The following is a 17219-nucleotide window of genomic DNA, read 5'->3' as shown; positions in this document are numbered from 1 at the left end:
GTTAGGCGGGATCGCAGGGGCTGGACAGCTCGCTCCCAGTCTTACAAGCCATCGGAGGTGATTATTCCCCGATGGTACTGGAGTAAGTGAGATGGGATCGCAGGGGCTGGACAGCTCGCTCCCAGTGTTACCAGCCATCGGAGGCGATTATTACTCGATGGTACTGGAGTAAGTTAGGCGGGATCGCAGGGGCTGGACAGCTCGCTCCCAGTGTTACCAGCCATCGGAGGCGATTATTCCTCTATGGTACTGGAGTAAGTTAGGCAGGATAGCAGGGGTTGATCAGCTCGCTCCCAGTGTTACAAGCCATCGGAGGTGATTATTCCCCGATGGTACTGGAGTAAGTGAGATGGGATCGCAGGGGCTGGACAGCTCGCTCCCAGTGTTACAAGCAATCGGAGGTGATTATTCCCAGATGGTACTGGAGTAAGTTAGGCGGGATCGCAGGGGCTGGACAGCTCGCTCCCAGTCTTACAAGCCATCGGAGGTGATTATTCCCCGATGGTACTGGAGTAAGTGAGATGGGATCGCAGGGGCTGGACAGCTCGCTCCCAGTGTTACCAGCCATCGGAGGCGATTATTCCTCGATGGTACTGGAGTAAGTTAGGCGGGATCGCAGGGGCTGGACAGCTCGCTCCCAGTGTTACCAGCCATCGGAGGCGATTATTCCTCTATGGTACTGGAGTAAGTTAGGCAGGATAGCAGGGGTTGATCAGCTCGCTCCCAGTGTTACAAGCCATCGGAGGTGATTATTCCCCGATGGTACTGGAGTAAGTGAGATGGGATCGCAGGGGCTGGACAGCTCGCTCCCAGTGTTACCAGCCATCGGAGGCGATTATTCCTCGATGGTACTGGAGTAAGTTAGGCGGGATCGCAGGGGCTGGACAGCTCGCTCCCAGTGTTACCAGCCATCGGAGGCGATTATTCCTCGATGGTACTGGAGTAAGTTAGGCAGGATAGCATGGGTTGATCAGCTCACTCCCAGTGTTACAAGCCATCGGAGGTGATTATTCCCCGATGGTACTGGAGTAAGTGAGATGGGATCGCAGGGGCTGGACAGCTCGCTCCCAGTGTTACCAGCCATCGGAGGCGATTATTCCTCGATGGTACTGGAGTAAGTTAGGCAGGATAGCAGGGGTTGATCAGCTCGCTCCCAGTGTTACAAGCCATCGGAGGTGATTATTCCCCGATGGTACTGGAGTAAGTTAGGCGGGATGGCAGGGGCTGGACAGCTCGCTCCCAGTGTTACCAGCCATCGGAGGCGATTATTCCTCGATGGTACTGGAGTAAGTTAGGCGGGATAGCAGGGGTTGATCAGCTCGCTCCCAGTGTTACCAGCCATCGGAGGTGATTACTCCCCGATGGTACTGGAGTAAGTTAGGCGGGATCGTAGGGGCTGGACAGCTCGCTCCCAGTCTTACAAGCCATCGGAGGTGATTATTCCCCGATGGTACTGGAGTAAGTAAGGCGGGATCGCAGGGGCTGGACAGCTCGCTCCTAGTGTTACAAGCCATCGGAGGTGATTATTCCCCGATGGTACTGGAGTAAGTTGGGTGGGATGGCAGGGGCTGGACAGCTCGCTCCCAGTCTTACAAGCCATCGGAGGTGATTATTCCTCGATGGTACTGGAGTAAGTTAGGCGGGATCGCAGGGGCTGGACAGCTCGCTCCCAGTCTTACAAGCCATCGCAGGTGATTATTCCCCGATGGTACTGGAGTAAGTTAGGCTGGATCGCTGGGGCTGGACAGCTCGCTCCCAGTCTTACAAGCCATCGGAGGTGATTATTCCCCGATGGTACTGGAGTAAGGCGGGATCGCAGGGGCTGGACAGCTCGCTCCCAGTCTTACAAGCCATCGCAGGTGATTATTCCCCGATGGTACTGGAGTAAGTTAGGCGGGATCGCAGGGGCTGGACAGCTCGCTCCCAGTCTTACAAGCCATCGGAGGTGATTATTCCCCGATGGTACTGGAGTAAGGCGGGATCGCAGGGGCTGGACAGCTCGCTCCCAGTGTTACCAGCCATCGCAGGTGATTATTCCCCGATGGTACTGGAGTAAGTTAGGCGGGATCGCAGGGGCTGGACAGCTCGCTCCCAGTCTTACAAGCCATCGCAGGTGATTATTCCTCGATGGTACTGGAGTAAGATAGGCGGGATCGCAGGGGCTGGACAGCTCGCTCCCAGTGTTACAAGCAATCGGAGGTGATTATTCCCAGATGGTACTGGAGTAAGTTAGGCGGGATCGCAGGGGCTGGACAGCTCGCTCCCAGTCTTACAAGCCATCGGAGGTGATTATTCCCCGATGGTACTGGAGTAAGTGAGATGGGATCGCAGGGGCTGGACAGCTCGCTCCCAGTGTTACCAGCCATCGGAGGCGATTATTCCTCGATGGTACTGGAGTAAGTTAGGCGGGATCGCAGGGGCTGGACAGCTCGCTCCCAGTGATACCAGCCATCGGAGGCGATTATTCCTCTATGGTACTGGAGTAAGTTAGGCAGGATAGCAGGGGTTGATCAGCTCGCTCCCAGTGTTACAAGCCATCGGAGGTGATTATTCCCCGATGGTACTGGAGTAAGTGAGATGGGATCGCAGGGGCTGGACAGCTCGCTCCCAGTGTTACCAGCCATCGGAGGCGATTATTCCTCGATGGTACTGGAGTAAGTTAGGCGGGATCGCAGGGGCTGGACAGCTCGCTCCCAGTGTTACCAGCCATCGGAGGCGATTATTCCTCGATGGTACTGGAGTAAGTTAGGCAGGATAGCATGGGTTGATCAGCTCACTCCCAGTGTTACAAGCCATCGGAGGTGATTATTCCCCGATGGTACTGGAGTAAGTGAGATGGGATCGCAGGGGCTGGACAGCTCGCTCCCAGTGTTACCAGCCATCGGAGGCGATTATTCCTCGATGGTACTGGAGTAAGTTAGGCAGGATAGCAGGGGTTGATCAGCTCGCTCCCAGTGTTACAAGCCATCGGAGGTGATTATTCCCCGATGGTACTGGAGTAAGTTAGGCGGGATGGCAGGGGCTGGACAGCTCGCTCCCAGTGTTACCAGCCATCGGAGGCGATTATTCCTCGATGGTACTGGAGTAAGTTAGGCGGGATAGCAGGGGTTGATCAGCTCGCTCCCAGTGTTACCAGCCATCGGAGGTGATTACTCCCCGATGGTACTGGAGTAAGTTAGGCGGGATCGTAGGGGCTGGACAGCTCGCTCCCAGTCTTACAAGCCATCGGAGGTGATTATTCCCCGATGGTACTGGAGTAAGTAAGGCGGGATCGCAGGGGCTGGACAGCTCGCTCCCAGTGTTACAAGCCATCGGAGGTGATTATTCCCCGATGGTACTGGAGTAAGTTGGGCGGGATCGCAGGGGCTGGACAGCTCGCTCCCAGTCTTACAAGCCATCGGAGGCGATTATTCCCCAATGGTACTGGAGTAAGTTAGGCGGGATCGCAGGGGCTGGACAGCTCGCTCCCAGTCTTTCAAGCCATCGGAGGTGATTATTCCCCGATGGTACTGGAGTAAGTTAGGCGGGATCGCAGGGGCTGGACAGCTCGCTCCCAGTGTTGCAAGCCATCGGAGGGGATTATTCCCCGATGGTACTGGAGTAAGTTAGGCGGGATCGCAGGGGCTGGACAGCTCGCTCCCAGTCTTACAAGCCATCGGAGGCGATTATTCCCCAATGGTACTGGAGTAAGTTAGGCGGGATCGCAGGGGCTGGACAGCTCGCTCCCAGTCTTTCAAGCCATCGGAGGTGATTATTCCCCGATGGTACTGGAGTAAGGCGGGATCGCAGGGGCTGGACAGCTCGCTCCCAGTCTTACAAGCCATCGCAGGTGATTATTCCCCGATGGTACTGGAGTAAGTTAGGCGGGATCGCAGGGGCTGGACAGCTCGCTCCCAGTCTTACAAGCCATCGGAGGTGATTATTCCCCGATGGTACTGGAGTAATGCGGGATCGCAGGGGCTGGACAGCTCGCTCCCAGTGTTACCAGCCATCGCAGGTGATTATTCCCCGATGGTACTGGCGTAAGTTAGGCGGGATCGCAGGGGCTGGACAGCTCGCTCCCAGTGTTACAAGCCATCGGAGGTGATTATTCCCCGATGGTACTGGAGTAAGTTAGATGGGATCGCAGGGGCTGGACAGCTCGCTCCCAGTGTTACAAGCCATCGGAGGTGATTATTCCCCGATGGTACTGGAGTAAGTTAGGCGGGATCGCAGGGGCTGGACAGCTCGCTCCCAGTCTTACAAGCCATCGCAGGTGATTATTCCTCGATGGTACTGGAGTAAGATAGGCGGGATCGCAGGGGCTGGACAGCTCGCTCCCGGTGTTACAAGCAATCGGAGGTGATTATTCCCAGATGGTACTGGAGTAAGTTAGGCGGGATCGCAGGGGCTGGACAGCTCGCTCCCAGTCTTACAAGCCATCGGAGGTGATTATTCCCCGATGGTACTGGAGTAAGTGAGATGGGATCGCAGGGGCTGGACAGCTCGCTCCCAGTGTTACCAGCCATCGGAGGTGATTATTCCTCGATGGTACTGAAGTAAGTTAGGCGGGATCGCAGGGGCTGGACAGCTCGCTCCCAGTGTTACCAGCCATCGGAGGCGATTATTCCTCGATGGTACTGGAGTAAGTTAGGCGGGATAGCAGGGGTTGATCAGCTCGCTCCCAGTGTTACAAGCCATCGGAGGTGATTATTCCCCGATGGTACTGGAGTAAGTTAGGTGGGATCGCAGGGGCTGGACAGCGCGCTCCCAGTGTTACCAGCCATCTGAGGCGATTATTCCCCGATTGTACTGGAGTAAGTTAGGCGGGATCGCAGGGGCTGGACAGCTCGCTCCCAGTGTTACCAGCCATCGGAGGTGATTACTCCCCGATGGTACTGGAGTAAGTTAGGCGGGATCGTAGGGGCTGGACAGCTCGCTCCCAGTCTTACAAGCCATCGGAGGCGATTATTCCCCAATGGTACTGGAGTAAGTTAGGCGGGATCGCAGGGGCTGGACAGCTCGCTCCCAGTCTTTCAAGCCATCGGAGGTGATTATTCCCCGATGGTACTGGAGTAAGTTAGGCGGGATCGCAGGGGCTGGACAGCTCGCTCCCAGTGTTGCAAGCCATCAGAGGTGATTATTCCCCGATGGTACTGGAGTAAGTTGGGCGGGATGGCAGGGGCTGGACAGCTCGCTCCCAGTCTTACAAGCCATCGGAGGTGATTATTCCTCGATGGTACTGGAGTAAGTTAGGCGGGATCGCAGGGGCTGGACAGCTCGCTCCCAGTCTTACAAGCCATCGCAGGTGATTATTCCCCGATGGTACTGGAGTAAGTTAGGCGGGATCGCTGGGGCTGGACAGCTCGCTCCCAGTCTTACAAGCCATCGGAGGTGATTATTCCCCGATGGTACTGGAGTAAGGCGGGATCGCAGGGGCTGGACAGCTCGCTCCCAGTCTTACAAGCCATCGCAGGTGATTATTCCCCGATGGTACTGGAGTAAGTTAGGCGGGATCGCAGGGGCTGGACAGCTCGCTCCCAGTGTTACAAGCCATCGGAGGTGATTATTCCCCGATGGTACTGGAGTAAGTTAGGCGGGATCGCAGGGGCTGGACAGCTCGCTCCCAGTGTTACAAGCCATCGGAGGCAATTATTCCCCGATGGTACTGGAGTAAGTTAGATGGGATCGCAGGGGCTGGACAGCTCGCTCCCAGTGTTACAAGCCATCGGAGGTGATTATTCCCCGATGGTACTGGAGTAAGTTAGGTGGGATCGCAGGGGCTGGACAGCGCGCTCCCAGTGTTACCAGCCATCAGAGGTGATTATTCCCCGATGGTACTGGAGTAAGTGAGATGGGATCGCAGGGGCTGGACAGCTCGCTCCCAGTGTTACCAGCCATCGGAGGTGATTATTCCCCGATGGTACTGGAGTAAGTTAGGCGGGATCGCAGGGGCTGGACAGCTCGCTCCCAGTGTTACAAGCCATCGCAGGTGATTATTCCCCGATGGTACTGGAGTAAGTTAGGTGGGATCGCAGGGGCTGCACAGCGCGCTCCCAGTGTTACCAGCCATCGGAGGTGATTATTCCCCGATGGTACTGGAGTAAGTGAGATGGGATCGCAGGGGCTGGACAGCTCGCTCCCAGTGTTACCAGCCATCGGAGGTGATTATTCCCCGATGGTACTGGAGTAAGTTAGGCGGGATCGCAGGGGCTGGACAGCTCGCTCCCAGTCTTACCAGCCATCGGAGGCGATTATTCCCCGATGGTACTGGAGTAAGTTAGGCGGGATCGCAGGGGCTGGACAGCTCGCTCCCAGTGTTACAAGCCATCGGAGGTGATTATTCCCCGATGGTACTGGAGTAAGTTAGATGGGATCGCAGGGGCTGGACAGCTCGCTCCCAGTGTTACAAGCCATCGGAGGTGATTATTCCCCGATGGTACTGGAGTAAGTGAGATGGGATCGCAGGGGCTGGACAGCTCGCTCCCAGTGTTACCAGCCATCGGAGGTGATTATTCCTCGATGGTACTGGAGTAAGTTAGGTGGGATCGCAGGGGCTGGACAGCTCGCTCCCAGTGTTACCAGCCATCGGAGGCGATTATTCCTCGATGGTACTGGAGTAAGTTAGGCGGGATCGCAGGGGCTGGACAGCTCGCTCCCAGTGTTACCAGCCATCGGAGGTGATTATTCCTCGATGGTACTGGAGTAAGTTAGGCGGGATCGCAGGGGCTGGACAGCTCGCTCCCAGTGTTACAAGCCATCGGAGGTGATTATTCCCCGATGGTACTGGAGTAAGTGAGATGGGATCGCAGGGGCTGGACAGCTCGCTCCCAGTGTTACAAGCCATCGGAGGTGATTATTCCTCGATGGTACTGAAGTAAGTTAGGCGGGATCGCAGGGGCTGGACAGCGCGCTCCCAGTGTTACCAGCCATCGGAGGCGATTATTCCCCGATGGTACTGGAGTAAGTTAGGCGGGATCACAGGGGCTGGACAGCTCGCTCCCAGTGTTACCAGCCATCGGAGGTGATTATTCCTCGATGGTACTGGAGTAAGTTAGGCGGGATTGCAGGGCTGCATGGCGCTTTCCTCACCCAATTACACATTTCATTACATCTTCTTATAGCCGTGTGACACGGCTGTCCCCCTGGAAGGCAAGAGAGCAATCAGCTCTAATTGGCTGAAGCCTATGACAGCCGATCACTGGGATTAGCTGCCGGGGGGAGCGAGGGTGGGAAATAATATACTACAAAAAAAATAATACAAAAATAAACACGCCAGCAGAGTACAGAGCCCCCCAACAGAAAACTCTGAGGCGGGGGGGGGGGGGGGGGAGAATCACTTGTGTGCTGAGTTGTACAGCCCTGCAGCGAGGCCTTAAAGAGAACCCGAGGCGGGGTTCTCACAACAAAATCCCCATACAGAAGCTGGCTCTGCCTATCGAGCCCAGCCTCTGTTGCTGATCAGATCCCCCCTAAATCCCCCCCCCCCCTCCACGCTGATTGGAGGGAAGGGACATGGGCGGGGACCAGAGCTCTGCAGGAGGCGGGGAAGAGCGGAGACTGACGTTCGGAAGCTAAACACAGCTGCTGCTGACACGCTGCGTGTCGGTAGCGCGGCTGTGTTTTATGGGGTCTGGCTGAGTGCAGGGGGGATTTAGGGGGGATCTGATTAGCAACAGAGGCTGGGCTCCATAGGCAGAGCCAGCCTCTGTATGGGGATTTTGTTGTGAGAACCCCGCCTCGGGTTCTCTTTAGAGAGGAGCTGTCAGCCATACTATCTCAGGGGAAAAAAAATAAAAGTAGATAAATACTCGCTCTACTTACATAACACATGTATTGCACTGTCCAAGTTATGATTCCTGTGAATTTTATAAAGGAAAAGTAGAGAATCCTATTCTAGACAGTTTCCATATTTACCGTGGCTATTTTGAAGCCAGTCGTGATGTAATAACCGCCCTTAGTCTCCTCTGCCTGATTTGCCCGCCCTTCACTATAGAAAGTGCATTGTTTCAGCATGATAAATATTAGCCAATCAGCTCAGTCTGTGACTCATACAGAGCCTGCAGGGGGCGTGGAGAGGGTGTGTATAACTTCTACCTATCACAGCAGAGCAGCACATTCCTGCCTGAGCCAACAAAGCTGACAAATGAAAGAAGATTTGATTATATAACAGAGATAATACAGCCACTGTACAACTAGGAAAGGCTGCAGTAAGACAGACCACATTAGAACAGGTATAGGAACTTATAGGATAGAAGAAATAAGGCTGAAAATGTTGTTCCGGGGTCTCTTTAACTTTTGGGTTGCCTGGTTAGCATCCTTATTACTTGTTTACCAGATAAAAATAAAGTATTGATTTTATGCCCGACAGTTACTCTTTAAAGCTGCAGTGGCCCAAATTGCAAAAAATAGCCTGGCCACTAGGGGGTGTAAGCCTGTGTTCCTTAAAGGGTTAAAGGCATATGACTTGAATTCCCAAAATTCATGTAAGAAGTCTCTTGTGTTGGCTACACATGGAGTCCAGTGCTGTATACTGTCATCTGTATATTGCTGCAGAGTTCCCAGGCAGCACGCTCCATAGGAGGAGGATGTATAGAGGGTGTGGCTTCACTCCTCCCTCATTTGCATGGCTGGATCACCTTCCCTCTCCCAGCCTGCTGAGTGGCTGGATGTCCCGCCCATGCAAGTCGCCGGCTGGAAGAGGCGGGGTTTATGTTTGCAGGTTAGTGGGGAGCTGACTGTAATATTTAATAGATGGTGAGGACCAGCACATGTAATCTTTACATTATGTACATAAATATTGCCTGCTGAGTGGCTGGAAGTCCCGCCCATGCAAGTTGCAGGCTGGAAGAGGCGGGGTTTATGTTTGCAGGTTAGTGGAGAGCTGACTGTAATATTTCATATATGGTGAGGACCAGCACATGTAATCTTTACATTATGTACATAAATATTGCCTGCTGAGTGGCTGGAAGTCCCGCCCATGTAAGTCGCCGGCTGGAAGAGGCGGGGTTTATGTTTGCAGGTTAGTGGGGAGCTGACTGTAATATTTAATAGATGGTGAGGACCAGCACATGTAATCTTTACATTATGTACATAAATATTGCCTGCTGAGTGGCTGGAAGTCCCGCCCATGTAAGTCGCCGGCTGGAAGAGGCGGGGTTTATGTTTGCAGGTTAGTGGGGAGCTGACTGTAATATTTCATATATGGTGAGGACCAGCACATGTAATCTTTACATTATGTACATAAATATTGCCTGCTGAGTGGCTGGAAGTCCCGCCCATGCAAGTCACCGGCTGGAAGAGGCGGGGTTTATGTTTGCAGGTTAGTGGAGAGCTGACTGTAATATTTCATAGATGGCGAGGACCAGCACATGTAATCTTTACATTATGTACATAAATATTGCCTGCTGAGTGGCTGGAAGTCCCGCCCATGTAAGTCGCCGGCTGGAAGAGGCGGGGTTTATGTTTGCAGGTTAGTGGGGAGCTGACTGTAATATTTCATATATGGTGAGGACCAGCACATGTAATCTTTACATTATGTACATAAATATTGCCTGCTGAGTGGCTGGAAGTCCCGCCCATGCAAGTCGCCGGCTGGAAGAGGCGGGGTTTATGTTTGCAAGTTAGTGGGGAGCTGATTGTATTATTTCATAGATGGTGAGGACCAGCACATGTAATCTTTACATTATGTACATAAATATTGCCTGCTGAGTGGCTGGAAGTCCCGCCCATGCAAGTCGCCGGCTGGAAGAGGCGGGGTTGATGTTTGCAGGTTAGTGGGGAGCTGACTGTAATATTTCATAGATGGTGAGGACCAGCACATGTAATCTTTACATTATGTACATAAATATTGCCTGCTGAGTGGCTGGAAGTCCCGCCCATGCAAGTCACCGGCTGGAAGAGGCGGGGTTTATGTTTGCAGGTTAGTGGAGAGCTGACTGTAATATTTCATAGATGGCGAGGACCAGCACATGTAATCTTTACATTATGTACATAAATATTGCCTGCTGAGTGGCTGGAAGTCCCGCCCATGCATGTCACCGGCTGGAAGAGGCGGGGTTTATGTTTGCAGCAGGTTAGTGGAGAGCTGACTGTAATATTTCATATATGGTGAGGACCAGCACATGTAATCTTTACATTATGTACATAAATATTGCCTGCTGAGTGGCTGGAAGTCCCGCCCATGCAAGTCACCGGCTGGAAGAGGCGGGGTTTATGTTTGCAGGTTAGTGGGGAGCTGACTGTAATATTTCATAGATGGTGAGGACCAGCACATGTAATCTTTACATTATGTACATAAATATTGCCTGCTGAGTGGCTGGAAGTCCCGCCCATGCAATTCGCCGGCTGGAAGAGGCGGGGCTTATGTTTGCAGGTTAGTGGGGAGCTGACTAATATTTAATAGATGGTGAGGACCAGCACATGTAATCTTTACATTATGTACATAAATATTGCCTGCTGAGTGGCTGGAAGTCCCGCCCATGCAAGTCACCGGCTGGAAGAGGCGGGGTTTATGTTTGCAGCAGGTTAGTGGAGAGCTGACTGTAATATTTCATATATGGTGAGGACCAGCACATGTAATCTTTACATTATGTACATAAATATTGCCTGCTGAGTGGCTGGAAGTCCCGCCCATGTAAGTCGCCGGCTGGAAGAGGCGGGGTTTATGTTTGCAGGTTAGTGGAGAGCTGACTGTAATATTTCATATATGGTGAGGACCAGCACATGTAATCTTTACATTATGTACATAAATATTGCCTGCTGAGTGGCTGGAAGTCCCGCCCATGCAAGTCACCGGCTGGAAGAGGCGGGGTTTATGTTTGCAGGTTAGTGGGGAGCTGACTGTAATATTTCATAGATGGTGAGGACCAGCACATGTAATCTTTACATTATGTACATAAATATTGCCTGCTGAGTGGCTGGAAGTCCCGCCCATGCAAGTCACCGGCTGGAAGAGGCGGGGTTTATGTTTGCAGCAGGTTAGTGGAGAGCTGACTGTAATATTTCATATATGGTGAGGACCAGCACATGTAATCTTTACATTATGTACATAAATATTGCCTGCTGAGTGGCTGGAAGTCCCGCCCATGCAAGTCACCGGCTGGAAGAGGCGGGGTTTATGTTTGCAGCAGGTTAGTGGAGAGCTGACTGTAATATTTCATATATGGTGAGGACCAGCACATGTAATCTTTACATTATGTACATAAATATTGCCTGCTGAGTGGCTGGAAGTCCCGCCCATGCAAGTCACCGGCTGGAAGAGGCGGGGTTTATGTTTGCAGGTTAGTGGAGAGCTGACTGTAATATTTCATATATGGTGAGGACCAGCACATGTAATCTTTACATTATGTACATAAATATTGCCTGCTGAGTGGCTGGAAGTCCCGCCCATGCAAGTCGCCGGCTGGAAGAGGCGGGGTTTATGTTTGCAGGTTAGTGGGGAGCTGACTGTAATATTTCATAGATGGTGAGGACCAGCACATGTAATCTTTACATTATGTACATAAATATTGCCTGCTGAGTGGCTGGAAGTCCCGCCCATGCAAGTCACCGGCTGGAAGAGGCGGGGTTTATGTTTGCAGGTTAGTGGGGAGCTGACTGTAATATTTCATATATGGTGAGGACCAGCACATGTAATCTTTACATTATGTACATAAATATTGCCTGCTGAGTGGCTGGAAGTCCCGCCCATGCAAGTTGCCGGCTGGAAGAGGCGGGGTTTATGTTTGCAGGTTAGTGGGGAGCTGACTGTAATATTTCATAGATGGTGAGGACCAGCACATGTAATCTTTACATTATGTACATAAATATTGCCTGCTTAAGGAGAGACAGTAAATGTTATTTAGCATCAGAACTAATCACAGTTTGTTTCCTACTCAGATTAGCCTGGGAGAAGGGGCTAAAGACGAGTATAACATTGTGGAGGTGACAGCCCTGGACTACAACGAGGAAGAGATCACCGTTCCAATCGCAACGCTGAAACTCTCCTGTCTGACCATGGTGCGGCTTTACTGAGCTCATTCTGCTTCTAGGCTGCCTTGCAGCGCTGACATTCTGTGCTCATTTCTATTATTTTATCATCTGTTCATTTTATTAATTTATATAGCGCCAGCATCTTCTAACAATATACAACAAATTAGTTAACAATACAAGGCAAAGGTGGATTACAGGTGATGCAGTGAGCAAATTAACTACACATTATTACACAGGGGTGGGAGGGATGACGTGTGATTGGCAGCCAGTGAAGGGAGTGACAGAGGGGGATAGGGCTGGAGAAGCGGGAGGAGAGGTGGATGAGGTGTGATTGGCAGCCAGTGAAGGGAGTGACAGAGAGGGATAGGGCTGGAGAAGCGGGAAGAGAGGTGGATGAGGTGTGATTGGCAGCCAGTGAGGGGAGTGACAGAGGGGGATAGGGCTGGAGAAGCGGGAGGAGAGGTGGATGAGGTGTGATTGGCAGCCAGTGAGGGGAGTGACAGAGGGGGATAGGGCTGGAGAAGCGGGAGGAGAGGTGGATGAGGTGTGACTGGCAGCCAGTGAAGGGAGTGACAGAGGGGGATAGGGCTGGAGAAGAGGGAGGAGAGGTGGATGAGGTGGGATTGGCAGCCAGTGAAGGGAGTGACAGAGGGGGATAGGGCTGGAGAAGCGGGATGAGAGGTGGATGAGGTGTGATTGGCAGCCAGTGAGGGGAGTGACAGAGGGGGATAGGGCTGGAGAAGCGGGAGGAGTGGTGGATGAGGTGTGACTGGCAGCCAGTGAGGGGAGTGACAGATGGGGGTAGGGCTGGAGAAGTGGGAGGAGAGGTGGATGAGGTGTGACTGGCAGCCAGTGAAGGGAGTGACAGAGGGGGATAGGGCTGGAGAAGCGGGAGGAGAGGTGGATGAGGTGTGATTGGCAGCCAGTGAGGGGAGTGACAGAGGGGGATAGGGCTGGAGAAGCGGGAGGAGAGGTGGATGAGGTGTGATTGGCAGCCAGTGAAGGGAGTGACAGAGAGGGATAGGGCTGGAGAAGCGGGAGGAGAGGTGGATGAGGTGTGACTGGCAGCCAGTGAGGGGAGTGACAGAGGGGGATAGGGCTGGAGAGGCGGGAGGAGAGGTGGATGAGGTGTGATTGGCAGCCAGTGAGGGGAGTGACAGAGGGGGATAGGACTGGAGAAGCAGGAGGAGAGGTGGATGAGGTGTGACTGGCAGCCAGTGAGGGGAGTGACAGAGGGGGATAGGGCTGGAGAAGCAGGAGGAGAGGTGGATGAGGTGTGACTGGCAGCCAGTGAGGGGAGTGACAGAGGGGGATAGGGCTGGAGAAGCAGGAGGAGAGGTGGATGAGTTGTGATTGGCAGCCAGTGAGGGGAGTGACAGAAGGGGTAGGGCTGGAGAAGCGGGAGGAGAGGTGGATGAGGTGTGATTGGCAGCCAGTGAGGGGAGTGATAGAGAGGGATAGGGCTGGAGACGCAGGAGGAGAGGTGGATGAGGTGTGATTGGCAGCCAGTGAAGGGAGTGACAGAGGGGGATAGGGCTGGAGAAGTGGGAGGAGAGGTGGATGAGGTGTGATTGGCAGCCAGTGAAGGGAGTGACAGAGGGGGATAGGGCTGGAGAAGCGGGAGGAGAGGTGGATGAGGTGTGACTGGCAGCCAGTGAGGGGAGTGACAGAGGGGGATTGGGCTGGAGAAGCGGGAGGAGAGGTGGATGAGGTGTGATTGGCAGCCAGGGAAGGGAGTGACAGAGGGGGATAGGGCTGGAGAAGCGGGAGGAGAGGTGGATGAGGTGTGATTGGCAGCCAGTGAAGGGAGTGACAGAGGGGGATAGGGCTGGAGAAGCGGGAGAAGAGGTGGATGAGGTGTGACTGGCAGCCAGTGAAGGAACTGACAGAGGGGGATAGGGCTGGAAAAGCAGGAGGAGAGGTGGATGAGGTGTGACTGGCAGCCAGTGAAGGGAGTGACAGAGAGGGATAGGGCTGGAGAAGCGGGAGGAGAGGTGGATGAGGTGTGACTGGCAGCCAGTGAGGGGAGTGACAGAGGGGGATAGGACTGGAGAAGCGGGAGGAGAGGTGATGTGTGACTGGCAGCCAGTGAGGGGAGTGACAGAGAGGGATAGGGCTGGAGAAGCGGGAGGAGAGGTGGATGAGGTGTGACTGGCAGCCAGTGAGGGGAGTGACAGAGGGGGATAGGGCTGGAGAAGCCGGAGGAGAGGTGGATGAGGTGTGATTGTCAGCCAGTGAAGGGAGTGACAGAGGGGGATAGGGCTGGAGAAGCGGGAGGAGAGGTGGATGAGGTGTGACTGGCAGCCAGTGAGGGGAGTGACAGAGGGGGATAGGACTGGAGAAGCGGGAGGAGAGGTGATGTGTGACTGGCAGCCAGTGAGGGGAGTGACAGAGTGGGATAGGGCTGGAGAAGCGGGAGGAGAGGTGGATGAGGTGTGACTGGCAGCCAGTGAGGGGAGTGACAGAGGGGGATAGGGCTGGAGAAGCGGGAGGAGAGGTGGATGAGGTGTGACTGGCAGCCAGTGAGGGGAGTGACAGAGGGGGATAGGACTGGAGAAGCGGGAGGAGAGGTGATGTGTGACTGGCAGCCAGTGAGGGGAGTGACAGAGAGGGATAGGGCTGGAGAAGCGGGAGGAGAGGTGGATGAGGTGTGACTGGCAGCCAGTGAGGGGAGTGACAGAGGGGGATAGGGCTGGAGAAGCGGGAGGAGAGGTGGATGAGGTGTTACTGGCAGCCAGTGAGGGGAGTGACAGAGGGGGATAGGACTGGAGAAGCGGGAGGAGAGGTGATGTGTGACTGGCAGCCAGTGAGGGGAGTGACAGAGAGGGATAGGGCTGGAGAAGCAGGAGGAGAGGTGGATGAGGTGTGACTGGCAGCCAGTGAAGGGAGTGACAGAGAGGGATAGGGCTGGAGAAGCGGGAGGAGAGGTGGATGAGGTGTGACTGGCAGCCAGTGAGGGGAGTGACAGAGAGGGATAGGGCTGGAGGAGCGGGAGGAGAGGTGGATGAGGTGTGACTGGCAGCCAGTGAGGGGAGTGACAGAGGGGGATAGGGCTGGAGAAGCGGGAGGAGAGGTGGATGAGGTGTGATTGTCAGCCAGTGAAGGGAGTGACAGAGGGGGATAGGGCTGGAGAAGCGGGAGGAGAGGTGGATGAGGTGTGATTGGCAGCCAGTGAGGGGAGTGACAGAGGGGGATAGGGCTGGAGAAGCGGGAGGAGAGGTGGATGAGGTGTGACTGGCAGCCAGTGAGGGGAGTGACAGAGGGGGATAGGGCTGGAGAAGCGGGAGGAGAGGTGGATGAGGTGTGACTGGCAGCCAGTGAGGGGAGTGACAGAGGGGGATAGGACTGGAGAAGCGGGAGGAGAGGTGATGTGTGACTGGCAGCCAGTGAGGGGAGTGACAGAGAGGGATAGGGCTGGAGAAGCGGGAGGAGAGGTGGATGAGGTGTGACTGGCAGCCAGTGAAGGAACTGACAGAGGGGGATAGGGCTGGAGAAGCAGGAGGAGAGGTGGATGAGGTGTGACTGGCAGCCAGTGAAGGGAGTGACAGAGAGGGATAGGGCTGGAGAAGCGGGAGGAGAGGTGGATGAGGTGTGACTGGCAGCCAGTGAGGGGAGTGACAGAGAGGGATAGGGCTGGAGAAGCGGGAGGAGAGGTGGATGAGGTGTGACTGGCAGCCAGTGAGGGGAGTGACAGAGGGGGATAGGGCTGGAGAAGCGGGAGGAGAGGTGGATGAGGTGTGATTGTCAGCCAGTGAAGGGAGTGACAGAGGGGGATAGGGCTGGAGAAGCGGGAGGAGAGGTGGATGAGTCATGGGTTAGTCATGATGGACTGTGGCGGGGCCAAACAGTTGGCAGGGAGGCCGCAGAGCAGAGAGTTACAGTGATCTAGAGGTGAAATAATCAGGGAATGCACCAGATTCTTGTTAGTGTCCTGTGTGAGAAAAGGAAGGACACGTTCTTTAGGTGGAGGCGACAAGAGGATAGTGTGTCAATGTGCGGTGTGAATGAGAGACTTGTGTCCAGTATTACAGCTAGACAGAGAGCCTGGGAGACTAAGGTTATGGAAGTGCCATCAACAGAAATAGTGATGTCAGGCTGGGGCATTGCAGTGTGAGGTGGGAAGATTGCCATTTCAGTCTTGTCCATATTGAGTTTTAGTAAACAAGAGGACATGAAGAATTCAATTTGCATTGTTAGTGAGGAATTCGAGCTGGATGAGAGGATTTGGAGAAGGAGGATAGTTGACTGTTGAAGGCCAAGGTGAGATCTAGAAGGATGAGAATAGAGTAGAGGCATTTGGATTTAGCAGTTGCCAGGTCGTTGGTTACTTTGAGTAGGGCAGTTTTGGTTGAGTGGCTGGGGCGGAACTTAGATTGGAGGTCATCAGAGAGTTAGTGGTGAGGTGACGGACTAAGTCAAAATAAACATGGCACTCGAGTAGTTTAGGAGAGAAGGGGAGTATAGAAATAGGGCGGTAGTTGAGGGGTCAATAGAAGGGTTTTTGAGTATACACTGTAGGCATTATGAGGGCTTGCTTGAGTGTTGTAATATGCTTTCATGTTTGTGTGGAGGGGAGGGTCAGTGTGTGGTTGTGTGTGTATGTGTGGGATTTCCGGGGTTGCATGTTTGTATTCCGGGGTTGCGTGTTTGGATTCCGGGGTTGTGTAAGGAGGAGAGGGTCAGTGTGTGGTTGTGTGTGTGATTTCCGGGGTTACATGTTCGGATTCCGGGGTTGTGTGTGGAGGGGAGGGTCAGTGTGTTGTTGTGCGTGTGTGTGATTTCCAGGGTTGCATGTTCGGATTCCGGGGTTGTGTAAGGAGGAGAGGGTCAGTGTGTGGTTGTGTGTGTGATTTCCGGGGTTACATGTTCGGATTCCGGGGTTGTGTGTGGAGGGGAGGGTCAGTGTGTTGTTGTGCGTGTGTGTGATTTCCAGGGTTGCATGTTTGGATTTCTGGGGTTGCATGTTTGGAGTTCGGGGATTGCGTGTTCGGAGTTCCGGGATTGTGTTGGGTTTAGGGTAACCTTTGTTCTGGGGATGTTCTGGGGTTTGCCTTTTTCGGAGTTCCGGGATTGTGTGTTGGGTGTAGGGTAACCTTCGTTCGGGGATGTTCTGGTGATTGAATTGTGCTGGTTAATCTCCTGTGCAGGTGAATGTTGACAGCTTCATGATCCAGCCCCCGGTAACGTTCCGCCTGAAGTCTGGCTCCGGACCTGTCATCCTCTCTGGACAAGTCATTGTGGGTAAGATGATCCTGTCAATGCCGTGG

General features: G+C 53.9%; 1 protein-coding gene across 1 annotated transcript in view; it reads left to right on the top strand.

The window, feature by feature from the left end:
* LOC137543703 (nucleoplasmin-like protein NO29) overlaps positions 1 to 17193 on the top strand; it is a gene marked incomplete at its 3' end in the record, with an annotated part of 38554 nt that extends 21361 nt beyond the window's left edge. The window contains exons 3-4 of the mRNA XM_068264826.1: positions 11860 to 11979; positions 17100 to 17193. Of these exons, the coding sequence (XP_068120927.1) occupies positions 11860 to 11979; positions 17100 to 17193 (214 nt within the window). The remainder of the gene's footprint in view (positions 1 to 11859; positions 11980 to 17099) is intronic.
* Positions 17194 to 17219: the final 26 nt, after the last annotated feature.

The sequence above is a fragment of the Hyperolius riggenbachi genome, unplaced genomic scaffold, assembly GCF_040937935.1.
Source record: "Hyperolius riggenbachi isolate aHypRig1 unplaced genomic scaffold, aHypRig1.pri scaffold_171, whole genome shotgun sequence".
Taxonomy (NCBI): Eukaryota; Metazoa; Chordata; class Amphibia; order Anura; family Hyperoliidae; genus Hyperolius; species Hyperolius riggenbachi.
Note: the sequence above shows the minus strand (reverse complement) of the source record. Positions and strands in the feature narration are given on the sequence as shown.